At 40.4% G+C, this 27,379-nt stretch overlaps 1 protein-coding gene across 4 annotated transcripts in view; it reads left to right on the top strand.

Moving 5' to 3' along the window:
• Positions 1-3,114: 3,114 nt before the first annotated feature.
• Positions 3,115-27,379, top strand: part of LOC115408343 (microphthalmia-associated transcription factor-like) — a 31,368-nt gene continuing 7,103 nt past the window's right edge. For 2 of the 4 annotated variants that reach the window (XM_030119049.1, XM_030119047.1), the window contains exons 1-2: positions 3,115-3,313; positions 17,956-18,193. In XM_030119049.1, the coding sequence (XP_029974909.1) occupies positions 3,210-3,313; positions 17,956-18,193 (342 nt within the window). In that variant the 5' untranslated portion in view covers positions 3,115-3,209. Of the gene's footprint in view, positions 3,314-17,952; positions 18,194-27,379 lie in introns of all 4 variants that reach the window. The other 2 variants (XM_030119048.1, XM_030119046.1) reach the window with 1 other exon arrangement.

Genomic DNA, 27,379 nt, shown 5'->3' with positions numbered 1-27,379 from the left:
GAAAATGTCTTCACAGATTAAACAGAAAACAATAAACAAAAGTTCGATAAACATTACAATTCTTTAATTATTGTATAAGAGTATGGTTGGTTGGACAAAGTGGTTGTCTGTGGCGAAGGGAGCGAGTCCTCTCATGCAACAGTGAAAATTTCTTCAGGAAACTTAACATCAAGATCCTATAACTTTGTACATAAATCCTGACAAATGAAAAACATTTCTGTAGAATCCTCCTGTTGAGGAAGTTGCTGCTGTTGTTGCTGTTTGGCAGGTGACTCCAGCTTTAAGGTGCATTACCGCCAGAACTGTGTGACTGTTGCCATTTGCAGATTGCTTCTTCCTCTTCGTCTTCATGTCAGTGGCAGGTGGTACTGCGTACGTCCCCCTAAATTCTCTAAATGAGGCCTGTCTCTCTCTCAGATACTTGAGTAGATTGCTGCTAGTTGATTGATTTTAAGAGACTTCACTTCTTCACTGTTTACTTTTGAAGACAAACTGATCAGTTGGTGACGGTCAACAACAACCTTCCCCATTGTTGTGCTGCTCCCGGATCAAGTTCCAGGATCTGGTTTTGACTTCAGTGTACAGAAGGTGTTCATTTACAAAGGTCACTGATGAGCAATGGACAACAGCCAGCCTATGTACATACGGTGACTAAAAACAAAAGCAAAGTGTCCTGCTTGTTCACACCTGAATGCAAAAAAACTGTTTGACCACACTTACTCGCAGTTCATATTGTGTTCTGAGCCTGCAGTGTTTGCGCTGGCTGTCACTAATTAAATCGGCACATAACAGTGCAAATAATGATGTGTTAGCCTTTGTAATTATTTCCATGTGTTCAGTTATCTCATGGCACACGGCCAGCATGATGTCAAATTGCCAGTGCAGCCGACCAATGGCTGCTTTTGATCCAGTGTCAGCTTTTACTTTGAAATTCTGACATTTGTCTGAAGGGTGGTACAGGATCATGTCAGGCCAAAACAAATTTCAGCTAAAAAGAAATGCCTCGATTATGTGGAGCTTGCAGCTGTAGTCGGATTTGCATGTTCTTCCTGGGCATGCATGAGTTTTCTGCGGATACTAGTTTCCTTCCACATTGAAATATATGCATCTGAGGTCAACTAGTGGCTCGATTAAACATAGGAGTAGATTTGTGTTGTCTGTCTGTCTGTGTTTTGCCTTGTGATGGACTAGCAGCCTATCCAGATTGAATTGGCTGTGGTATTATCTGGGATTATTTCACTTGTAAATCACTGCTGAACTTCTGAATATTCATATTCAGTCTTTCTAGATCTAGATTCGGGACCATGTGTTAAACTTTTTTTCTGCTTGTGTTTTTGCATGGGTTATTGGTATAAGCTGTTATTTGTAAAATTTCATTCTAAGCCAAAATTAGCATCAAACAAGACAATCTGAAGTATGAAATATCTGTGCTTAAGGAATCACAAAGGGCATTGTTGTCTACAAACTCTGGGGGCCTCTGTGTGTGTGTGTGTGTGTGTGGGGGGGGGGGGGGGGTGCTGCGCGTGGGGAGTTGAGGGTGGAGGGACTAAGCAATCAGTGCCTCTATTCACCCAACTACAGCAGCCATAATAATATGTGTGTCTGGTCTATTGTGTGCTCGTCTCCGTTCTCTTCACCTGAATGTGAAACCCTGCAGCGTCTACTTCTCATTCTCTATTCTGATTTAAAATGAATTTTGAATGTTAAGGAAAAAAAACAAGTCAAAATATTGGAAATATTAGCTCTGAATTTTCCATTTAGTTGCCTTTCTTTAGCTTTCATGCAATTCGTGAATTCATTTTCAGTTTTCATATCTGCACACGCTCCACCTGCATTTGCATTCGATTTGAATGAGTGAAATTCAAACTTTAAAACCAGTTCAGCAAGACGAGGGCAATGCAAATATTGAACTTCCGTAAAATTTCCATTTTGTCATAGAAGGAGCCCGGTGGGCTGACAAGTCAGCTTTTCTTAGCTCTATACTGCCCCCAAGCGGTAGTGGAGAGTTCAACTGAGGAGAAGAAACTTGTGCAGACAGGAGCGCGTGGAGCTGGGGGAGAGATCAGTGCGTCTGCAGTGGAAACCAGTGGAAACAGGCATGAGAGTGGACAGAGTCTCCAGGTTTGTGCAATTCTGGTGGCAATTACTGCATGATTTCATGAATGCAAACAAGGAAACTGCATGCAGTCTACGCTGCTAAAGCTCAATCATACTGTGACATTTTCGAGGAGATTTTATGCTAAAGTTGACATCAATTTAAACAAAACGGCAAGCTTCGAACGAATGTAATCGTGATTTATTGACTTGAAGTCAATTCCCGTAATGACTGAACATGACTTCACCAGCGGCTGATTCATACTTTGCAAATGTAGCGGGGCTTTCAAGGTCACTCTGTACATTATGCTCGGTTAGTTTGATCCTCTGCATTGTAATGATCACATCTGACCCAGTATTGGCTTTTCTTCTCTATGCAGTTAGAGTGATTGCTCCCTGCCAAAGTGAAGCATCTCTCTTCATTAAAATACACAAGCAATATATTAATTGTGTTCATTCAGACAGTACGTATTGTATGCACTCCTAAGTGGTTTGTTTATTCCACAGGGAAGACGCACATGATTTCAATTATTTAAAACATGTAGATTGGACTGTTTCATATATTGTCCCTAGAAAAAAATTAGACTGTCACTGAAAAATAATGTAAAACTTAACTGTAATTATCTTAGATGATTTATAATTTGGCAGACAAAATAACGAAACTAGATTACATGTATGTCATTATGGTGCAGTCAGATTAATTAAGCCAAAAGCCCTGTGTTACATCATCAGCGGTTAAAATTTAAATTTAAATGTAAAAGTGATGTAAATGGTTCCATATGAACAAGTTGAGTTATGAAACGTGTCGTAAAACTTTAACGCTTGTTTTAGAAGCAGATGAGGCTGTGTGAGATCCCCGTGGATGCTCCAGCCAATCAGAGCAATGCTGAGAGTCATCACCGCGGTGCATTGTGGGTCTTGCAGTTTTAGTGGCCCCGCCAGCCCGTTGGCCGCGGCGCCCTGGCTGCCGCTCCCGGACTACACAGCTCCGGGTCCTGGACAGAGGCGGCTTGCGTTGACAGTTGGTTGGTACTGAGAGAAGTGCGGCGGCACGAATATCGTCCGTCTGTTATTTTTAAAGGGTATAACGCTCCCAAAAGTTGACATCTGCAAGCATGCAGTCGGAATCGGGTATAGTTCCCGACTTCGAGGTTGGGGAGGATTTTCAAGAGGAGCCAAAAACGTACTACGAACTGAAGAGTCAGCCCTTGAAAAACAGGTCAGTTCTTTTTCGAATGTGGACAGTTATTTTTCCCACGCCGGAGCGGATTTGGTGTTTAGGTGATAATTACGCTGCAGACTTTCTCTGTTGGGTCCTCCGCATGTCCGAAGCTTTCCCGGGGATGTTGTCGGGAGCGGGTCCCGGCGCCGGGATCTGGACAGGGGGATTCAACTTGCCTCTCAGTCCTTTCGGTTATCCTGCTGGCATGAAGTTATGCAACACTTGGGTGTTGTCTTGTCAACATCAACTTTAAATATTAGCTCGTAGAGGAGCCGAAAGGTGAGCGTCTGGAGAGATGCTGCTCAGCCTCACTTTGTTTTGTCCTAAAACTGGGCGGAGAGCTGGGTTTAGGTGGATTCCCTCTAAAACCTCCATAAGAATATTCTCAGAGAGTCTCTCTGCAGTCCCAGAAGAGTGAAATGTACGTGATGATCATCACATCTCGATTTAAGCTAGATGACATCTCATAATAGCTGATGCAAGCGTTCGCTTAAGTGGTGCAACAGTGCAGGAAATCTGTTTACACCTGTCAAATAAATCCAGCAATCTTATTATTAATTTAGGTACAATGCGAAAGATAAAGACGACCTCTCTTAAAGCAGAAACTAAAAATCAATGTGACGTCTCAGGACAAAAACAGAAATACTGAAGTCACTCTGTAGCAATTAGAATTGTATTTACAGCCTGGACTCACTGAAGCCTCTCTAAACAATCAACGTTATGCTGAGTCTGGTCTCTATGGTCTGATTTGACCTTTGAACTTTCTTTTGGAAGTCCCACACAATGATCAGGATATCTCATAAGTCTGTTTGCATACCGTTTTACGTCAAGACGTCTTTGATGCGGGAAATGACTGCTTATTTGTCAATGGAGTGTTGAAGTTATTTTAAGGATTTGTTTGAAGTGTGTTTTGTTGCCATCTTGACAACGGATTCACAATTGATACCACTTACACAATGAAATACATAAAAGCATATTGTCCATCCCTTGACTATCTATCAGTGCTTCTACATCTCATCATTAATATTTACTAATTTGATCAACAAATCAATTAATTTGGATTAGCAGGGGTATATGCTGGATGCTTGATGTCTTGTGTTTGGACGGGTGTCCTGCATTATGCAAATATAATTTGTGAAGGGATGTTCTGAGAAGACATTTTGGATTGGGCAAAAATTGCTGCTTTTCGACTGTGCTGAAACAGCAGTTTTATATCAAAGAAAAATCTATACCTCATCTTGTGCCCTGGCAAAATGCCACGCTGCTCTCAAGGAAGTGATAGCCTGACATCCTGACTGGACTGACGGGACCAGTGCTGATCTCAAAAACTCAAACCAGTGATGCATTTTTATTCTGGGCCAAACTCAGCTGTTTGATATGACTTATTTCTGAAATAATGAAACACAGCCGAGTTGTGACATTACTGGGAAGTTATGAAACCCATCAGGACCTTGGAGATAAAGATGATGACTACTGCAGCTATTCCCAGAATGCTGTCTTGATTTTTTTTCCTGTATTTTTTTTCTCCACACCTCTCTGTTGCGTAGTTTAGAGGTAGGGATACACGGCCTCATTGTCAGGGTGAGACGTGCAGAAGACAGTGCACCACTGTGCTTAGACAGAGGCTTTATTGCAGAAGTTTTCTGAATTCCTGATACTTTCCCTTCTGTGGTTGTTAATATTTGTTGCAGATTCGTGGTTCTTCAACTTTTCTGTATAATCAATTAAAATCCAAAGCTTCTGTGTACGGGGAGGAATAGTCCTCTGTGGATAGGCCTAACCTTTAACCCACTTCTGCATTTTTCAAGCTAATGTCTTCAATTTCTTCATTAGTGAAATGTCATTACACTGTTACACATACATGGGCTGAATCTGAGCTGTGTTGTGCTGTGCCGAGCAGCAGCAGCAGCAGCTGATCACAGTAAATTTCAGAGCTGCTTTTGGAAAATCTCACATTCTTTTTAGTAATGTAATTTCCCCCGGAATATGTGAAGTTGCCCAAGCAGTTGTTTTGATTGAAGGTGTCCCACTTCCTCTTCTCATCACATGACAATGACCCAGCACAATATTAGTCACAATGACTGTGTTGTGAGACATTGTTGAGTAAAATGGTTATAATTAGTTCGATTGATTATTGACTTGTCTGATGTCTCGCAATACTTGCCCCGGCAAATTCTAAATCTGAACTCTTCACAACATGTCAGCATAGCTTTCGCAGATCTATTTGTTTCCATGCTCCCTCCGTATCGGTTTGACAGTGCAGGCAGACTACAGCAGACGGCGTGCCAGACTTTTTGTGCCTAATATAGATGTGAGACAGTCGGTGAGACTAGTCGTCAATGCGGTGTAAATAAGCTTTTAAATTTAGCGGTGGATGTGTTAAAACTGAAACTGTGAGCTCGGGGATCGTTTATTTGCACCCTCAGACAAATTTATGCTGAAAGTCTGAAAAGCCTAAGTTATGCTTACTAATGCATGATGTTTGTCAAAACTCCGCTATGAATATTCAAGTTTCACACAGTGGGAGCTGCTGTGGGACTTGCATGACACCATGAAAGGGAAACAAATGTAAGCAAACACTACATAGATTAAACATATAATGGTAAACACTGTTTTTGTTCCAATTTGTTCAAATTCCAGCTTTTGAGGTTTGCACAATTCTAATCATTTTTTCTTTACTACTTAAAAAACATGCTTATAGGATGTTTTTTTTTTTCTGTTTTTGTTTTTAGAGTGCCATGCAATAGCTGTCCCTTAAAAAAGACTAATCTCATTGATTAATAAATGAATTTACCAAAAAGACTTTGACCACAAATGCAAAAATTGGATCTTTGACTTTAGGATTTTCCTCACATTTGTGAAACTATGAACATCTGAAGGAGCAAGGTCAACCCACCAAACACGCATGGCCAATATATTTCAGATGAAACATAAACAATATCTTTGATGGTGTTTTGGAATCTATAGTCTGTTTTTAAGTTAATTCATTTCAGAAATGTCAATAACGTATACAAAATACAGATACATACCAAAAATAAAAGGATCCCTATATATACAGTTACAGTATATCTAATTCGACATGTCTGAAAAGGGTTTTAGAGTGAGATGAGTCTGCCGATGGCCAGTGTCACAGTTGTGCAGCATCAGTCAGTGTTCACTCCACCGCCAAGTGACTGCTCCCACAAGCTACCTACAACCAGGAGACTTACAACAGAAAATGACCTGACAATCAAAGCTAGATTGACTAGATGTTCTGTCTGCACATCTCAAGTGTTTTCAGAGAGAGAAGAACCGCTGGTTTTCAACTCTGGTCTTCCATGTAGATGAAAAAACTTGTGGTGCTACAGTATTACTACAGAGCTGGTGTAGACAAAACCATTTTCTGTCGTGCTTCTGTTTTTTTTATGCAGACGGACACATTTCTTGATGGGGTTTTGTGTGTGTGTATGGAAAATAAATGCTGTTCCTCTGTGTGGACTGGAACTAAGCACCAATGCTTTTAAGTTACTCCTCTTCAAGCCAATACAGTCAATGATAAATCAAACGCCATAAAAAGTCGTGGTTCTGATCATCTGTTTGACACTATCTGCAAAAGACAGCGGAAACTGAACATGGTGGGCGGGATTCCTGGGTGGCAGTGACACTGAGACTTGCCTTTGTTCTGGAGACTTTATTGAGTTTTAAATTGCTACTGAACTGCTACCACACAGCTGCTACGCCAACCTCATAGTCCGCTCAGCTCTGGCGGACAGATTCACATGCAGTCTCCACTGTGCACACAACAATACACACACTTCCTGCCTCTTTTTTCCTGCTGTGTATTTAAAACAATACCTGGGTGCTGTGGTGAAGCCTTTCAGGGGCCATGGAAATCTCAGCAAAGTCTGTCTGTTCCTGTTTCACAAACACACACTTGGGATTTTACAGTGTAATTAGTCAATGAGTTAAATTCCCAAAGAGGGTGGATAATAACATTAGCAGATTAAATTACAAACGGTCCAAAATATCCCCCAAACAACCAAGTGCTTCATGGACTGATCCAGTGCTGAAAAGCTGATGTTTTCAGCTTTTGGATTTAGTAGCTGGAGACGCATTGCAAACTTGTGAATTTCCCTACTGTCACCATCCCTTTAAAAGTGTGTGACAGAACTTATGTTGGCCCTGAAATTCAAAGGAAAATCCCTGTTTGCTTGGTCTTTTGGGGCAGTAGGGAAACTCAAATGCTCATTTCAGGTTTTTAAGTGTACAGTGGTACTAGTTTATAAACTTACTGATCTTTATTGATGACCAAAATCAATTTTTTTTCTTCTGTCAGCTTGTCTGTGGGGAAACATGTCAGGACTTTGCTCAGAAAGTCAGATTACATAATATGATTGGAAGACTAGGGTGATAAACATAAAATTTAAAGCTCCTGAAAGAGAATCTTTGCTCTAGTCCCTGAGGGATACTGAGTTAAATAACTCCAATAAGACCTGTGTAGTTTGTTGCAGACTGTCCATAAGTTTGTGTCAACATGAAAGCTGATTAATTTAAAGGATGGAGATACATTATGTAATAAAGTGTTCAGTATGCCAGAAGGTAGTCAAAGCAATGTGCCAGTGATGGAGAGCTGGGTCAGAAGTGGAGGGTTATTAAAGTTGATGTCCAGAGCAGCTTGTTCTCTTGGGCTGTCCCAGACAGGGATGCCAGAGAGGCCGGAGAGTCTGAAATCGTGATCTAAGAACGAACGTCGGGGCTAAATGACACAGACAGCTGTTGCAGCCAGAGTAAAATAGAGTCAGAACGACTCGTCCTGCAGTGGGGATCTCTTTGCTCCGTGTGCCTAGCTCTCTGGCTCATTGAAGAGCATGTCTGCTCTACATTTCCTCATTTGGAAATCTTCTCAAACTAGATTTTTTTTCCCCCCAATTTTGTTTTGAAGTTGTAATTGCACTGACCTGTGATCTTTGTCTGCCTCTGTTGGTGAGCAGCGGGAACTGCAGCAACAAGAGGCTAAGTTTGACTATCTACAAAGCCACTCACATCACCAGATTTGTTAGTTTTGAAACAAGTACATTTGGGCAGATATTTCTAAGAGGCAAACTATAAATCCGTCATAGAAAATCTGCAAATGATTACAAACCTGAAGCTGATAGCAGTGAAGAAATTTCAGATCTGCATGGAAAAGCCTTTCTTCTAAAGATGAAACTCAGAAATCAAACATGAAATCCCTGCAGATGCACATTGAAGGTTTCTTGTTTGTCTTCAAGAAACTCACAATTGTCTCAGTTTTTTTCCCATGCTTATTGAGTGTGAAAATGCAGACACAGTTATATTCCTCAGCTATGAATCATTACCGGAGTTCCTTTACAATTGGAAGAATGTGTCAATTGTTTATTATTGTCACCCTGAAGGTTATAGGAAAGCTGTTCTGCTGTGTTTGTAAGACTCTTGTTACTCAGATGAACTGAATAGCTTCATGCATTCATTCATCTGACTGGAGAAAAAAAAAATCTGTAAAATCTTCCCAGATGTCCTTGGATGCTCTCGATTGTCTTTGTTCAAACAGGGTGAGGAGAAAATCAGGCGTGAGTGTAGCCTGTCCTTCCTGAAAACAAGCAAGGGGCATTATGAAGGACACTGAGCCTAATTACAGAAACAATACCTGGCAACTTGGAGTCATCCTAACCACTTCTGACTTCCTGGAAATACCACATGATGCTCCTGATTATCTTTTTGGAGGTTTTAACTGCTTAACCTGTTTTGTTGCACGATGACGTAGGATGCTGTGGATCTTCAGCATGAAGGTGATGAGCCAGTTATGTAATGGTTTGAACTGGATCATGCTTTGGAGGCATTATTAATATTGTTTGCCCTTGTTTAAGAATATAGTGCATTTTGTAATCCATGAGTATTGAGTCAAAGGTTATTTGAGTAGAAAGGTGCAGAAGAGCATATAATAATAATAATAATGCATTGGTTTTATATAGCGCTTTTCAGGACACTCAAAGACGCTTTACATTGCATTGCATTATTCATTCACACCATACTGGGTGGTGGTAAGCTACTACTGTAGCCACAGATGCCCTGGGGTAGACTGACGGAAGCGAGGCTGCCAATCTGCGCCATCGGCCCCTCCGACCACCACCAACCATTCACGACCTGCTCTACCAACTGAGCTACTGTCACCCCAAATATACTGAAGAGATGCCATCTTTGGGGTCAGAAAATGTTTTCTATCCATCTATTCATACATTTAAATTATATATTGTTGATGCTACACAGGTGATTTTTTTTCATTTTACATAAATATTGTGCAGTATTGTTTTCAAATGCACAAAGTAAGTAGATTATTTATTAATTTGCTCCTAATTGTACAGTTTATGCATTTTCTTGCTTTCATATTTCACAATGTTTTTCTTTACTTCTACCTGAAAGGTCTGCATAATAATGCTCTTGAAATGAATGCAGACATTTTCTGTTATTACTAATCAGCCTGCTAGTGGTAGGATCAGGGGAATAGTGCCAGCTGTGTTTGATCTGGAGTGGGGTCCTGCTCGATCGATGTACTGTCATGTAAGGTCATAATCACGGAGTTGTACTCCAGCAGAGAGAGTATGTATTCAGCCAGGAGGGCAGCGCCAGGAGAGAGAGCCAAGTTTATGTGCTGGTGTTTCTCGGCTGCTTTATAACTTGAGATTTCTCCTGGTCAAGGTGACTCTATTTATACCCCGAGGTAGATTTGTTATAGAGAAGCAGGAGAGGAGTTTTGCTAAACTACAGACATTAAAAAGGCCAGACAAATACCGAGGAAGGAACAGCAGCACAAAGGCATGAACAGCTGCTCATAGCAGCGACTTAAAGGTAGATTAAGAGCACAGTTAAAAAGACCCATCAAAATACCAGTATGACAGTTGTTAAGAGCAAGATTTCCGGTGGATAAAAGAACAATGGAAATTTAAGATACCAAAAATTCCTGGAAGAAAGATTAATTCCAGGAATACCGGGACATACAAACTGGGCTCCCGATGTAGAAGAAAAAAATGTCTAGTGAGGTGGATTTAAAAGAGAAGCAGCAGCACAGATAAAGCTACTTCTGTAGAGTTGTCAGGAATGTGAATCTCCAGATTGAAGATACTGGAACTGGCCGGCGAGCGGATGGGAGTCATCGCTGGAGATGGAGCTGGCGAGCTGCTGTAGATGTATAGTATCAGGGAACCATCGATTAATATGGTTGTGTGAGTGCCATTACAAAAATGACACGTATGTGGCCAGAAAAAGTGGCACACTTGTCTCAGGTCAGAAAAACCTTATGAAAGAAATAAAAGAATGAGTGGATGAAAAAAAAAAGTTTTTTTTTTTTTTTTTTTTTTGGTCCTGAGTGTCTGCAGTTTCCACTGGTGACGTTTTAGAAGCTTAGTTTATGTTAAATTTGTGATTTTTGTGCTCTTGGCCTGTACCTCCAGGGATAGACCTCTTGTGTATGCAAATTACATGAATTTATAATATGTAGGAATAAGGATTGTTATTTTGAGTGAAACTGGTTGTATGCAAAACAAGCAAGCCCAAAGTGAGCAAATGTTGGACCCCACGTGCACAGTTGGTGCCACACACACCAGGTCCCACCTCCCTTCCTCAATCCAGTGCTGCGGGTTAGTAAAATGCTGCCAACAGATTCAAGAACCTGTGTCTGTGGTGGCGTTGTTTGACTGTGTTTTGACGTTTGAGTGGCTGTTTGGCTCGTTTTGTTTCTCAGGTGAAGATGAAAACTCCATGCTGAAAGATGTGGAATCGAACCCACGTCCCCGTGAACTGAATCTGAACGGCCAATGCTGGAAACGCTTGAGTTCTGGAAATTTCCTGGTTCCAAATTTTCCCAGTAGTGACCAATATTAGATAATCAGCCGCAGCTTTGTTACTTTTCTTCGAACATGAACCTGAAACTCACGGGTGTCAGAACCATATCTAAGCATGGAAATCCTTCTGCACAGTAAAATCCAAACATCAGAATGAAGAAATAATCCAAAGCAAATTTTTGTACTGAAGAGAGATTGGAATGCTTTCTCATCAGGAGGAGTTATCTAATAACCTCAGTGCCCTGAAGAGAAACGGCCGTTCTTTGACGACGCTGATGTTTAGGTATTTAAAGGCTTTCACAGAACAGTGAGTACTCCTGGCTGCGGACCGTCCACTCGACACATGTCCACAAACGTCTCGAAGTGAAACAGTATCTGTGCTGATGGACGGGGTGTTTCCAGTGGGCTCCTCCGCTGCCCTCTCCTCTCTGCTCCTCTCGCTCTGCTCTGCTCTGCTCTCGCCCCGGACGGGGCTGGTCCTCTGCTGGGGACTCTGTGTAGCGATTGGAGATTCCAGGCCGGGCCCCGGAGCCTCCCCCCTCTGACACACTTTCAGCGCTGCACCACCAGCATGACTTTCACTGCTCTCCAAGGGCGGGTGGTGCACCTTCAGGAAAAAACAAACAAACATGGAGGCCATAGGAGTGCAAGTGTACAGACCCTGCTCATTTGACTGCCTGTGAGTATGGCACCTCAGCGGCTCTGGTGTTGTTTCCATGCATCGAGGCGTAGTTTAGGAGTCTGTGTGTGTGTGTATGTGTGTGTGTGTGTGTGTCCACTGTACCGTACGTACATATGAAGGGCAGCCTGCCCACAGCTACATGTGAGAAGTGAATACACTCATCGCTGGAGCAGGTTTCTTTCTCAGCAATGTGAACTATCTGAGAGCTATATTTTATCAAAAACTCAGACTTATTTGCAAATTGTCTTTGATTTATAAATACTTATATGCACATTTTAAAGAATTTCACATAGTTTTGATATTAAGCGGATGAAAGAAGATCAAAGGAGTTTATTTGTAACTTATACATTAGATGGCATTTGCTTTCACAAAGTAAACCTGATAATGTCTCTCTAGATGTGTATTATTTTTTTTTTCCTAAGAGGTTTTTGTCATTCCATTTTCATCCATTAGGTAGTGCTGTTCTTTGATCCCAACAGGAGGCATTAGCTGTCACACTGGGAGGCAGCTTTTCACTACATCCCTTCATATATACTCAGTACATGCAATTTCATGTCTAAAGATAAAAGCTCAATTGACTGTTGTTGCTCCTGAGATCACTGTTGTTGCTTGTGTTTTTTTTTTTTTTTTAAATGCAAAGCTTCCCCGCTGCTTTTGTTGTTGTCCGCCAGTCAATTCTGAAATCCTGCATCAAAGACGCAGCTGTGATTGTTTGACTAATGTTAGAGTATGATGGAGGAGCATAGTGAGCGCAGTCAGAGGAATCATGAGTTGGGTGGGTGGAGCTCTGCAAGACTGTACAGCCATTGTTTTTTTTTTTCTTCTTTTTGAGATACACACAAACATGAGAGGTGTGTACATGCACACACACACACACACACACACGCACACAAATGAAAAAATTGAAAAAAAAAAAAAAAAAGGACAATAGAGCTTTTTATGAGTTTCTGTGGTCTGTGGAGCCAGCGGTCAAAAGATAGAAACAGAGAGCAAGAGAGAGGCTCAGAGGTTTGAGCTGTGCTTTGTAGAAAGGTTTGTGGTCAATCAGGCACAAAAAACACACACAAGTCAATCTGATAATCAAGATTATATTAAATAAAATCATGCGGTGCAGCAAGTCTTTGTAAATCTCAACTGAGAAACTCAGTAACGTGATTAAACTTAGAGCTAATATTGTAATCGTTCCATCAATTATTGAATATATTTGAAAGATATATAGGAAGTATGTATTTGACGACAGTAAGTATAAAATAGACTTTAAAATGACATTTTTCCCCCACAGACTAAGGCATAATTTAAACATTAACCCATAATTCCATCATAAAAAACTCTTGAAATTATAATGCAGTCTTTAAAAGCACTCATGTTCTCAATATAGCTGCTGTAGTGATTCATACTGTTAGCTAACACATGTCTCCAATACTTTAGTATTGTTTCTCTTGAATATTAAAAAAAGACCATTATGAACAAAGGTGCCTGGTTGTGTAAGCATCATTTCTGACATTTCAGCAGCATGCTTGACTTTGGGTCCGCTCGGAATTTCTTGATGCATGAGGCTAAAAATGCTGACACTTCCAAATCATTTACTTTATTTCATGGTATTTAGCATCTTTTCACTGCTAACATTCTAACTTAAGATGATTTCCTTCATGAAGTCCATGTTTTCCAGCATCGTAGTTTTGTAATTTTCTACATCCTACTGCAGCATGCTGACATTATCATTTAGCTCTAAGCATCTCTGTGTGTAAGCACACCCTCAAACCGCTGCTAGCACAATTGCTGTTGATCTGTCTTTTCTTTTTAAAAGTCACACAAACAACTTGCAGGTCGATAAACATTCAGAACTTTCTCAAAGTTCAGCCTTGTGTCTTTGTGGCCTTCGGCTTCACTTGGCTGTGTTTTGTTTTTTCTGTTTTTTCTTTCTTTGTTTTTGCAATGGTCGTGTGGTATTACACATTAAAGTCAGTCAAGCATGTTTTCCATTAGACTAAAACTAAAAAAAAAAAAAAAAAAGATTTAAGGAACACGTCCCAAAAAATGATTAAAACAAACAATGATTTGCTGACAGTATATGTGATGCTGTCAATCATTACATTTCCGGTTCAATCGAGATGCAGACAGAACGTATGACTCCACAGTTATTGACGATTCTGTGAGTATAACACAGTGGATTTTATTTTGTTCACGAGACGAGTTTGTATCTGTGATTTCTCTCACGCTTCAGACTTCAGTGAGACAGAGACCCACCGGTGGATCTTATCTAGTGTGTGGAAGAGCTGCCACACCTTCAGGTTGTCGTATTTGAGGTGTTAAAGAATGTGTTTTCTCTGGAAATGCTTGTAGGAGTGTGAACATGTTTTAATCAGAAGATTAAACTCTCTGACTTCACAGTGGGAGGAAGTAAGGACAAGGAGCCTGCCATCAGTCTATCTACCTATCTACCTATCTACCTATCTATCTATCTATCTATCTATCTATCTATCTATCTATCTATCTATCTATCTATCTATCCGTCCATCCTAGCTCTGTTGCTAGTTAAAGATACAAATATTTGTTTGTTTGCCAGTTTTCTAAAGTACTTTAAATCTAAATTGTGCGTGACCCATATCACTAATAAGGCCTGATTCCAGTTGTTTTTCCTCTCAGTTGTTGTGATAAGGTCACTTGTTAGAAAAGTTGTAAATAATCACTTTTTCATTTTCATTTTCATATTTTATCCAGTTTGTTTTAAAAATATATTTAATTTGAATAAGTTAAAAAAAAAAGGTCTTCTGTTTCTTGATGGTTCCATTAATCCGTTAACTTTTAACTGGAAGCAGAAAGAAAAGGAAATTAAATTAGTGATCTTGGGATTGAAACACTGAAGTAGATTAGGAGAAGAAAGAAAAATCAAAGCCTTCTGCTTTGGCAGTGGAAATAAGGACTTTTAATATTAGATTCAGTGCTTTTTTGTTGTTAATTTTTGGGATGAAAGCGAAACAAAATCAGCTAAAATCTCCCAGACAAAGGAATTATGCGTGTGCTCTCTAAACTTGTACAAAGGTAAATGAGGGGGGAGCACTGTCGGATCGAGAGAGCTAAAATGCTACAGTACAAAACAAGCTAAAATTCAGTTTTGATTAAGGCCTTACAACTTCAAATTAACTGGTTTATTGATTCAATAAAGGTCTATTAAAATCTAATGTCACCTCGTTTGACTTCAAACACACTGGTTGTTAAATATGGCTGTGTGTGATATCTGGTGCAGGGTTCAGTGGGTGTGGTATCAGACAATGAGATTATATGCTGTGCTGGGGGGAGAATTATGGTATGTTGAGGGCTCGACACCCACTGAATACGCTGCAGACCGAGCCCGTGTTTGACTCGGCGGGCTAATTAGTGCGATTACTGCACAGCTGGATTGGCCAGACATTTTACCCAGTCTTATCAAAAGGATCACTCACTCGATGAAGGCTTCATCCCGACAACTTCTGCTTCAGCAGAGTCTCTCTATTTTAGGCCTGCGGGACTCTGTCTGGGGAGTAGCCATCTAAATTTAAGAGTGGGAAAACTGAAGCGGCCTTTTTTGTGAAAATTGTTCCTCTTTCTGTTGAGTTTAATCTTAAAGTCTTAAAGACTTTGTGAATCCAGGTGCTCTCAATCCCTGTGAACATTTATGGCTTATCTGAAGTTGCATACTGATATTATTTTGTTGCAAAAATGTTCCCTCAGTGCTGTTCGGATTTGAATTTCCCCTCATCAAATCTATTTGTGTAGAAAATTGAGCATAGATGATCGATCATAGATTACGTTGCTCAACAAATTTGTGTGGCACATCCAGACGTTCCTCTCTGTCTGGAAAAATATTTTCATCTACATCACTGTGAATGTCATGTCTGTAATGCAGCGAGAAAAGCGTTTCCTCGAGTGTCGAATCCACCCTCTGCAAGATTCTACTTGACAGATTTTTGTATGAAATGACTCAAGCAATGAAATGAGGACTAGTAGTTTTAGTTTTTTTAAATAATGAAGTCATTCATTATCAGCATCATCATATTAAGTAGACACAGGTAGACACAGATACCTGAGGAAAAGGCAAAATCAGTGTTTCTGTTTATTTTCTATCAAGTCCAAAAGTTTTTAGTGTACAACCAGAATAAAGAAATGTGATCCAAAATGTAACGTCAACACAGGATCAAAGTGTGAACCTGATCACCTAAACTTAACAAGAGCACAAAGAAACCAAGAAAAAGGTCAGAACAAAATCATTTAAGACACAGGACATGGCACAGACATGGAATCTGAAAGCAGACATTAGCTCACGTAATATGAACCATAGGTAATTCTGTGAAACGCCAATCTAATTAAAACAACAACATGTATCCACGTCTGTCTGATTAAATTGGCCCTATCTGATTGAAACGATTGGATTGGAGCAGGTGGTATGATCCCAACACAGTCCATGTGAAAAGCATGTCCGATTGTTTCCCACTGCCTGAGATTTGACTCCACGTCGGCTTCACAATGCCAGCAAGTGGCGCTTTACGCAGTGTTTTGAGCAAATGATCCGTGCTCATTAGGCCTGCACAATATATCGTTTGAACATCGCCATCGCAATGTGCGCATGTGCAATAGTCACATCGCAGGATGTGCAATATTTCTTTTTTAGTATTATTATTTTTAACTTTTGTTTTGCTTCGTAAAAGCAGCAAGCTGCTCCATGCTCCGCACCCCCACTCCCTCCCTCCTGCTCGGTACTCACCGCCCCCCTCCCTCCTCCACAGCGGGGGGGGGGGGGGGGGTTATGGGCTACACTCTGAACACAGGCGAAATGCAGGAGGAAGCGACAGAGGATTTAGTCCCCAAAAAAAGGCCAACATGTGAAATTTGGATGTATTTCGGCTATAAAAAAGACGATACGGAACAAAAAACGTTCTCTGCCAACAGTGCCTCGTCGTGGTTGCCTCAACACGAGGTAATACGTCAAACCTGTTGGACTATTGAAACGCCATCACAAGCTCCTGTAGTTCCAGTGCAAAACCAAAGACCCCAGGTGAAACTTCAACTTCTCAAAAAACAATTACAGAAGCCTTTGCCGGCATAACACCATACGATAGGAACTCCAAACAGCATCGACAAATCACGGATGCAATAACTTTTTACCCAACGAAAGACATGGTGCCACTGAACACCGTCGATCGTTAAAGAGGGATTTAAAAAAATGATCCGCATGCTCGACAAGCGGTATGAAGCACCACGTATTTCTCTCAAGTGGCCATCTCCCCAAATAGAGCTATTCAGGTCATCTGGTGAAAATTCTTCCATTTTTAATATCGCAATATATATCGCAATATATCGCAAGCCCCCAAAAAAACGCAATGTCAGTTTTTTCCAATATCGTGCAGCCCTAGTGCTCATCTCTCCATCAGAATAATTACAGCATGTCTTTGATTTTGCGAAGAAGTGCAGCGAACACAATAATGGTCAAAGCTGCATGTGGCCAAGAGACAAATGGCCAATTTCATTGAGCGGAGCATTAAGGAATTGGTCTACACACTGACTTTGGTGTATCGGAACCTGCACATTAGTTTAACCACATTGTTCAGTGTTCATGTAAACAGGACTACCGGTATCTGATCTCACAATCAGACATTTCAATTAAGTTGACAAAAAGTGGCAATGAAAAATGCACAGACATAAAGTTATCACACAAGACAAGCTCAAACTTGAACATGAACCATAAAGTATTTCTTTATATTCTTTGGTTCAACCCTGTTTTGACAGTTACTCACCAAGAAACAGCAAATCCCTCAGTAAATGATTGAAATTACAGGTTGTCAACACAGATTACCCAATCAATGAAACAAGAAATTGTTGCAGCATTACAGGCTTCCTTTTGATCTCTGGCCCTTCAGTCGCACTTTCACCATGTTCACGCTTTATCCATCATCCACCTTCTTGACTAATCTCCCTCCTCTTGTCTCTTTTGCTTGACCTCCCCTTCACCCGGTTGAACTTTCGCTGCCCCGCCGATGTTATCACTCGGTCTTGTTGCCTCCTTTCACCTCACCTTTCTAATCGGCCCTCTGTTTTCTCCCCCACTCCTCCCTGGTCTCTGCTCATTCATGTGGCGTCTCCAGCAGCCCGTCGGACCAGCACAGCTCCTCCAAGCCCCCGCTGAGCTCCTCGGCCATGACATCACGCATCCTGCTGCGGCAGCAGCTGATGCGGGAGCAGCTTCAGGAGCAGGAGAGGCGGGAGCAGCAGAGGCAGCAGGCCTCTCAGTACCCACAAACCACCGCTGCACAGACCCCGGCCATCAACGTCAACGCGCCAGTCACTTTGCCACCTGCTGCACAGGTGCCGATGGAGGTGCTTAAGGTAAGCGTGTTTTTATTTTTTTTTATTTGTTGAGGCATGTGCAAGAGGAGTGCACGTAGCAGGCCGTTCGAGCTATTACTGTATCTGTGTAAAGTTTCCACCTCTGGAGCTGGACGCTCTATGTGTCATTGTTGCAGTCTGAGTGGTCCAGCTGTATTTATAGATTTTATTGACTCGTGTGCAGACAGTCAGGCAATCGTGGTGCTACTATGACTGTGTGTATGTGTGTGTGCGCGCGTGTGTAAAAAAAAAAAAAGAAAAAGAAAAAAGAAACAGGAGTGAGTGAAGTGTGCTAAAATGCGTATATGCGGATTATCTTTCCTGAGAGAATTCCTCTTTAATGCATGCTGTGCTTCCAGCCATTTGGATTTAGCCATCTTTAATCCTATTTGCTCAGCTACATTCACATCTTTTCATAGCTTTGATTCCCTGGCAGTCCGAGGGACAGGAGACTGTTAAGATTTTCTGTACGACTAGACACCGCTGTGTTTGAGAATTTATCTTTAACAGGGCAGTTTGGTAAGTTTTCCCCTTTGTTTTATTCGAGTGTTTGCACAGAAGTAGCTATATCGATGAAATAGTAGAAGAAGTGTTCGGGGCTGTGTTGCATAAAGGTGTGTGTGCTGATTGGAGACTGATGTATTCTGTGTTGGGTTTTCCTTCGTATGAACATTTTGCTGTGGGAAAAGTTTGGAGTATTGTTTTGCTCCACAAAAGTTGACGTATTTATTTAGTTTGTGTTTTCTTGGAAAAGTGTGTTTTTACGAGGATTTGAAGGTGCTACGTTGTCACGGTGTATGTGCAGTTAGTCATGATGATTCATGTCTGTCTACCTCTTTATTTTCACATTTATGGGACACATTTTAAACTTTGTCGTATTTTTTGTAATTACAGAAAAATACAGAACAGTGGATTTTGTTGATGATTATGATTTATTTAGAGGTGTTTTTGGCAGTGGCTAGAGTTTCCAGTCTTTATGAAATTTTGAACATGAGAAGTTTCAGGAAATCTGTAGCTTTTCAAATGTTATGCAACATTAAAAAAAAAAAAAACCTTAGTTCCTGAATAATGGCTTTGCTGGAATGTTTAAAAGGTTAAAATGGTAAAGAGCATTTTTCGATGATGATGAAAGACGGTGTTGCTGCTCTGCTGCTGTGTTGCTGTGTAAAGTGTGCTATAGATTCCATACCTGTTCAGCGACAAAAACAAGAAGCTTTGATTAGTCTGAATGCAGATTTTATTGTGTAACCTCAGACTGAGCGCGGTTAATACACGCTGATATCCCGCATGTTACTTCTCCATTGACTGAAACCCACCCACAACACATTTGCAGATTTCATGGTTACTTGTTCAGCCGCACTTTCATCACTCTGGATGTGTGTGGCATGGGCCAGCAGCTCAGGACAAATACAGTGTATCCATTGAAAACATTACCCCTCTCATTTAGCATAAACATTGCTAACTCGCCGTAATCTGCAGCTCTTTGAGAGGTTTAGGATGCCCCCGCCCCGAGCCCCTCACCTCGTGTACAATACATCAAGTTGGAGTAATTTCTCTGCTTTGGCGAGAGCTTACAGACATTCTTCATTGACTGAAGTCCTCAAATGAAAAGGCCGTTCCAGCTTGGCGCTGTTGAGCTGGGTTAACCTGCTCCCCTGTCTGTGGGTAGATTAGCAGAGTCCACAAAAAGCTCAGGGGTACCAGGCAGAGCTGCTGGACCTCAAAAAGTGCAAACATTAAGCTCAGATGAGTTTATCTAAAGACTGATTGGGCCCTTAATTAACCAAGTGACCTCTGACCTTCTTGGGAATAAGTAAGGGATCAGTTTAGGGATCAAGACAAAGGCGAGCACAGCCTTACCACACACCGAACGCTAATTCAGTGAAGAATGCTCGTAATTAGCCCCCACTCCTTTCATTCCATGGCATATTTTAGAGGAAAAAAAAACACTGCTTTGAAATTTATGTAGGATAACTTCCTAAAAGGGTTAAATAATGATTTCTACATTTTTTTTTTTTTCCTTTTTCAAAGGATCTGCGGTGCCACCAAAAGAACAAAGTGGTCAACCCTGTACAAAATGTACATTTCTTTGGATTATACAATCTGTGCAGCTCGTGACAGAAAGTGCACAGGGATGCCGCGCAGATAATGATGACTGAGTACCAGAAGTTGTTTAAATTCACTGCACATGTCTACTCACCCATGAAGCATGGCGTTATAACATCATATGTTTATGCAGAATCTGTGTATTCAACATCGTGTTTATTTTGGCTTTTTGTCAAACATTTCTCATAACGCTCACATTCAGTACATGATTTGTTTTCTGACCTTTAAAAGTGCGCTTCATGAGTGCATAAAATCACTGTAATTGATCTGTTTGGAGAATTTATGCTGATTTAAGCAAATGGTGAGACTTTTAATGTGTGGAGAAAAAAAAAACCTGTTTGGTGTGTGCATATAGTCCCGGGACGCGAGAAGCAGAAGAAGACCCCAGGTTGGTCTGATGTCGCAAGCGCACGTTAGCATCACAGTGTGTCGTCTGCATGTCCTGCAGAGTTTGTTAGCTGCTTAACTGTGAGACAAAGTGGCCCATTCTTCTCGTCTGCATAGCAAATGGGGGCAGTCTTGTTAAATGTATCCTGGTAGGACCATCATCGATTGCCTGTAGCATGCAAGTCAGAGAAATACAGATGTGTGTTTGTCACTCTGCACTCACCCAGTGTCCTCTCTGTTAGTACAGCAAGACGCTTTGTGCCTGCTGCTGCTGCCGAGTGTCTCTGACTCTTTTGGGCCTGTGTTGCAGACGCCCTCGGGCCTGTCGATGGCTAAAAACGAGCGGATGAACAACGGGCCGCCTTGTTCGATGTACTTGTGTGTGTCCACTCTTAAAAAACACGACAATGAAAAGGACCCTTTTCACCTTCGATAAACAGATAATCCGGCATGCTCAAAATTGTTTCAAACAACAAACGCTGCAGTATGCTATTTAGAGAGGTCATGACGTTCCTGCCCGAGGTGCGTGGCCCTCAAGGGGCCACGATGAACTCACTCAGAGCTGTGAGACCATCGAATTACGTGTGACAATTTGCAAACTCCTTGAGGACAAAACAAGCTGTAAAAGCATCACAGTTCGTTCCGAATCAGGCTGATTGCAGCTGTCAAAACACATTTTTAATGTAGCTACGGAATACATTATCTCTTATTTTACTCTGATGCTTCAGTCGCGGGATAAAGCTGTTTTGAAATATAGTATAAATGTGAAGAGATAGATGGATACACTATTCCGAATTCATGTTTGTGTTAAACACACCAAATTCTCACATATGAGTTTCAATCCCGTTCCTTCAAGCATTGCTTGGTATAGAAATATTGTCATTCTTGGTTCAACACATGTTATGTGGAGAAATGCTGCAAATCATCATTACTTAGAAGATTCAACAAGGTTTTTCATGTTTGATGAATCCACTGGCTTTAAGCCTTTATGGAGCAAATAACCAGACTCACTTTCAGCTTATTCATATACATGAGTTAATAGTTACAGAATGAACAACATGAATGCTCAAGTTTTTTTGCAGAAAGCCAGTGAAAATTTGAGCCATTGTAGGTACTTTTTTAAACTGCAAGTTGTTAAAATGTTATGTCATTTCGGGTTTTTTCCACCCCCAATAAATATTTGTTACATTCAACTTACAACATGTAGTTTTGCATTTTATGACAGTTCACTTGTGGGACTAATATAGGTGCTTTTTTTTTTTCTTTTTCCTTTCCATTTCAAACTATTACAGTGTGCACTAGAAAGAGTTAAACATGATATCAGCAGGGATCGGGCCACAGCCACAGACATTTCCTGACAGAAGCCAACTTATTTCTACTTGTGGCACTTTCATATACTTCACCTGGGGCACATAATGTCCTTATTGTCCTCTTTGTTTCTATTTTCAAACTGTGTGTGAGAGGGAGAGGCTGTTCTATAAGGTTCATATTATTCCTTAAACATGTTTTTTTTTTTTTTTTCTGTTTTCAGAAACAGTTTAGCAGATATGTGAAAATATGAGTTATGACCTCCAACATCTTCTGGTCTGCATGCATATGTATATGCACTGACTCACAATTTGCAAACACACATATTTCTGTATGTGCTGCGTTCACATTAAGAACAGAATGAATCTTCTACATATAACTGTAAATATCATATGTGCATCGAAAAATGACAATTCCAACATAAAAAATTAAAACTGCCCTCCCCCAAAAAATGAAAAATGACATTGCAAAATTTGAGAATTACAAAGAAAACATGGGTGAAATTTCTTGAAAAGGATCTGCTGTTTGTAATCGATTCATCATGCTTCACAAGATTTTAACAAGAGCGTATAAGACAAGAGAGAGAGAGAGAGAGAGAGAGAGAGAGAGAGAGAGAGAGAGAGAGAGAGAGAGAGAGAGACGCTGCAGTGAAAGACACTTTACTTTAAAGCTGTTCTGCATGTAAAGACATGGGAGGACGTGGATTTCATGCGCTTCGCTGTATGAATCCATTAGTTTTAAATAGCTTTATGTTGAGCTTGCCTTTATTGACTTTAACATTTTATTGATCTGCTCCACCCAGGATCAGTTTGTGCTGTATGTGGCCCCAGTGCAAGCATTTTAGGAATCTTTTTGACAGTGTAATGTTACTGTGTTACTATCCTGCTTTCTTGAACATTCTAGTGTTCTGTATCCTAAAACATTATCTACTGAGACCCGACGTGAGCCTGAAAATCATTCAGTAAACCACATTCAACAGAAACTGGTGCAGTGGGGAGACTCTGGAATTGGACATGCTTTCTCTGACCTCCAGAGACTTGGAGCACGGTGCTCAGCTCAAAACATCACTGTTCAAGCAGCTCTGATCACCTTTTGTCTACTGCAGAAAATCTCTTTTCCACACAGTGATGAAGGCACACAGAAAACACATTGAGGGAGGGATTGTTGCCAGAAATCAAAACCAGAGAGACAAAGATTGACCTTATCCGACGAGCGAATGTTACTCACTGGGTTTTGTTAGAAAGAGAAATACTATGAATCTGACGGTGTGAGTTTGACTTGTGGCTCAGGAGGGATGTTGCATTGAATGAGAGCTTGTATCTGAACTTTTCACAGAACAATATGTATTTATTATGAAATAATTGATGTTCAGATGTCTTTATCTGGTAGTAGTGGTGTGAAATCAAGCAAAATCATGTGCTTATAGGGTTTTAGAGAGGTTGTTGTATTCAGTCCAAACTGATAATAATTTAATAGTCTGCTGAAAAAGAATCATTCAGATTGCTCAACTTTATTTGACTTTCCCTTTCTACTGTGTTTGAACTTTTCAGGTAAAATACCAAGTTATATATTACCTTTTGAATTACAACCAGTTCTTTTTTTAATTAATGTTTTCCTATTAATTGACAAGAATCAGAGTCAGATAATCATTCATTGATCACATAACTTTACCTGCTGGTATAACTGTTTTGCTCATTAATAATTGGTAAATAACTTTACAAAATGTACAGCCAGAAGTTTATTTCTGATATCCTGTCGATTATACTAAATGGTCTTGAACAAGTGCAAGTGTTTGCAGTTTGTTTACACATCATTTGTGTGTGTTTCGCAGGTAAATGGGTCACTTATTTAAAGGTCGGATTTATTCGTGAGGATTAGGTTTCTAATACTTTATCTAATGTTTATCGAATATTTGAGTTTTTAATTAATGTCGAGAGAAGTTTAGTCTTTACCAATGATCAGATCACGGTGGCAATCATCCTCAAACTATCATCAGCTGGTGTAACAAGCGCCTACTTCATGGACAGTGTTTTTCCACTCCTGCCTGAAGACTGATAAGCTGAAGGTTTAACCTAGTAAAAGAGCCTAGTGAGGGATCAGTCTTTCACTTTGCTTACAAAAAAAGTGGCATAAATAGGATTTAGAATGTTTTGTCTAACCATCAGCTCGTATTGTGCAGCTTCCTGTTTCTTTAAAAGTTATAATTAGAAGCTGACAGTGATCAAACAGCAGGCTGCATGGCTAAATATTCAAAACAGTGAGATGATGCTGTGTGAATACGATATGCTCGTATGCGAGCGCCCGTACAGTGGATCCATATGCTTCCGGTTAGTTATGTGGAGGGCACATTTTTTGGAGATACTATCAGAAATTCATTTAATGGTCACTCTGAAGTGTGTGAACAATCCAGAGAGCTTTTAAATAATTTCTAAGATATTAACACAGATTTTTGGTTAGGTAAATGCTTTTCAAGAGACTTTGTTCTACATAAATTGATGATGATTGTCTTTATCCACGCTGATTTTAAAGTCTCGATGCATGCTCTAGGAGTGGCATTTGAAGCTTACAAGGATTTGGATGAGTGTCCCATAAAGGGTTAAACAAGCAGAAGTCTTCAGTGTGGTCATTTGTGATGATCAAGAGGGGAAGAGTGTATTTTTAAAAGTTAAAAAAAAAACAACTCAACAACATAAAAATAGAGCGTTTTATTGGCTTCTTGAAAGATGTCTGGAGGGGAATCTTTAAATCCCGGAAGAAGAACAAAGTGAGGACTTAAAGAAGCCGTTAGTGACCAGTACTAATGAATGAATGTCATTCTTTAGCCCAAAGCATGATATTGTTCCTCTTATTCAGCCATTCACATGGTGTAAATACATTACCCTCAGTGCCGGCAGCACTACAACCCTGTGATGACAATTTGCAGCCCAAGGTGATGGCAGTCATACCTGTGGGATATAAAATGTGTTAATGCAGCTCACATGAGGTCCCCCCCCCCCCCCCCCCCCCCCCCCACGTAGGAAACAATGACACTATCTGGATGTGGAGAACAGGGAGTGTGTGTTCTGCTGAGAAGAGTGAAAGATGGTCTGACGAGCCGTTAATGCTTGATGGGCGTCGTATTGATCCAGTGGGACTTTACTTGAAGTAACTGCAGAGTTTGCAACAACAGAAAATAGAAATTATGACATTCCTGTGTACCTAACATAGATACTAAGTATAGTACATATTTAGAGATAATACTGATATTTGGTGAGCTGACATCGTGCAGATAACTCGAGGCAATTAGAATAAGCTGACATGGCCGATTATATTGAATCTTTTATTAATGAAACTATTTTCGTTGAGATTGTAACTGTGATTTGAGTTATATTGTATGATTATGTCAGAGGAAGAGCTATAATGGTATTTATTTCTTTCCTAACCAGATCTTAGCCTACCTCACCTTCAGGTCTGTACTGTAAATAAAGAGTTTCACCAGCTGTCAGTATCAATGTCAGCCTCGACAAGCAGAAACTATCCATATCAAAAAACATTTATAATGGATCCCCAGTGAATTTTTCTGATGCAGCATAGAAGAAAAATAAAAGATGATTGTCATTCACTGATGAAGCGGGTGGACGCGGCACAGAAAATCTAATAATTGAAACACGTCTTCTGAATTTGGATTTATTGAGATTTGTCATCAGTTCTACCTCCATCATCGTAATATTTTTTTGTGTTGTTTACTTTTTTCCAATTTGTCTTCTTTAAAGTATTTTTATGTAATTTCATTCATATTAATAACTGTTCTTGTTTTTTCAAATCTTTTGTAATATCTTGTCTTGTATTTGCAGCTATTGCCCTCACTTTGTGTCACCACTCACTCCTTCATCTTATCACCATGCCAATCATACATGAACGGCTTTTATCTACCGTACAGAGCAGGAACACTGATCGGTTCTCTCTCACTATGATTTATCAGTCGGTTCCAACATGCGTGGAAATAACTATTCATAACGTGGGATTCAACGTGAGAATGAGCTTTTGCAGATTTTAAGTCTTCTTCTTGTCATGAAAGCTGTTTGACTTTATTTTCTTTTACTGAAAGTTTTCATGGAGGCAGAGGAAATATAAAAGGTGGCGAAGAGTTCATGGAGACCATGTGACTCTCCCGGTTCTCCTAATGAACCCAGTCCTCTGGGCTTATGCGGAACAAATACATATGTTTAAGTCGATGATGTAGCCGAGGCAGTTATTCATCAGTTTAGAGATGCTATGTGGCTTTTTTTCTCTCTCTCTTTTTATCTCGTTTAAAATGCCATTTAGAGGAATGGAGAGCTGAGAGGCAAATGAGGATTAAATGGTCTTTGTATGGGGCTGAACTGGGAACACAAGCTTCCACATGGGTTAAAAAGTTGGATGGGGCAAAGTAACAGCCCCGGGCCAGTCTCAGAAAAAAAAAAAAAAAAAAGAAGAAGAAGAAGTGGCCTTGTAAACAAAGACTGTAACTGTTAGTGCCACATCCTGACATCAAGTGATTCACCGTAAAGGAGTAAATACAGATTTTACATAAAACAACACAAATTTGAAAAGGCTCATTGTGTTTACAGAGATTCCCTGACATGCATAGCTAATTACTTTCCTTGCCTTTTAAAAGATGAGCTCGACTTGTCTGTCCTCAGTCTTCCAGGCTTTTAGTCCTCTGGTGCAGCCGGCACAGGAGCAGCGCTCCGCAGTTCAGTCTGAAACTTTAGCACAGAGAGTTTTTTTTCTTTAAAGAGGAAAATGATGCTTGAGATGCTTGGATACCAGCCTTATGAGGTATGTTGAAAAGGAAGTGATAACATTTTACATTTTAACAGCAGAGATCCAGTTAAATTCATATTTACTGCAGCATACGCATGTCTTTTCCACTTTTTTTTAACCATATTCTCTATGCTACAGTGAAGGTTTTAATTCACTGAATTTGCATGATTGCAATTAAAATTAGAATAAAATGTGACACAGTCTGAATACACTTGATCTCAGCAGCTCGGCTTCATTCAAGCTGTTGTTCGGCCCGACAAAGGCTGTCTCTGAAGTTTTCTTTGTCTGTCTGCAGGAGAGTTTTATGGATCATGAATGCTGTGAGGGAGATTAATGATCCGCGGAAATCAAAGGTGTCTTTAAAGTGCAGAAACCGGCGCGCGCATGATTTTTGTTACCTAAAATAAGTGGACTGTGTATGTAGAGAAGATGGAAGTTGTCGAGCTGACGGGAAATTATCAGGATGATGTTTACTTCTGAGACTCTTTGAGGTAACAGCTCCTGACAGCGTTTCAAAGGAGAAATGCATAATGCATCGCAGGATTTGAAGCCTGCGCCGGGTTTATTTAAAAATTACAGTCGCTTCTGTGCAGTGCGAGA

Source organism: Salarias fasciatus, chromosome 20 (assembly GCF_902148845.1).
Source record: "Salarias fasciatus chromosome 20, fSalaFa1.1, whole genome shotgun sequence".
In the NCBI taxonomy this organism is placed as follows: domain Eukaryota; kingdom Metazoa; phylum Chordata; class Actinopteri; order Blenniiformes; family Blenniidae; genus Salarias; species Salarias fasciatus.
This window is presented reverse-complemented; position numbering and strand designations above follow the sequence as displayed.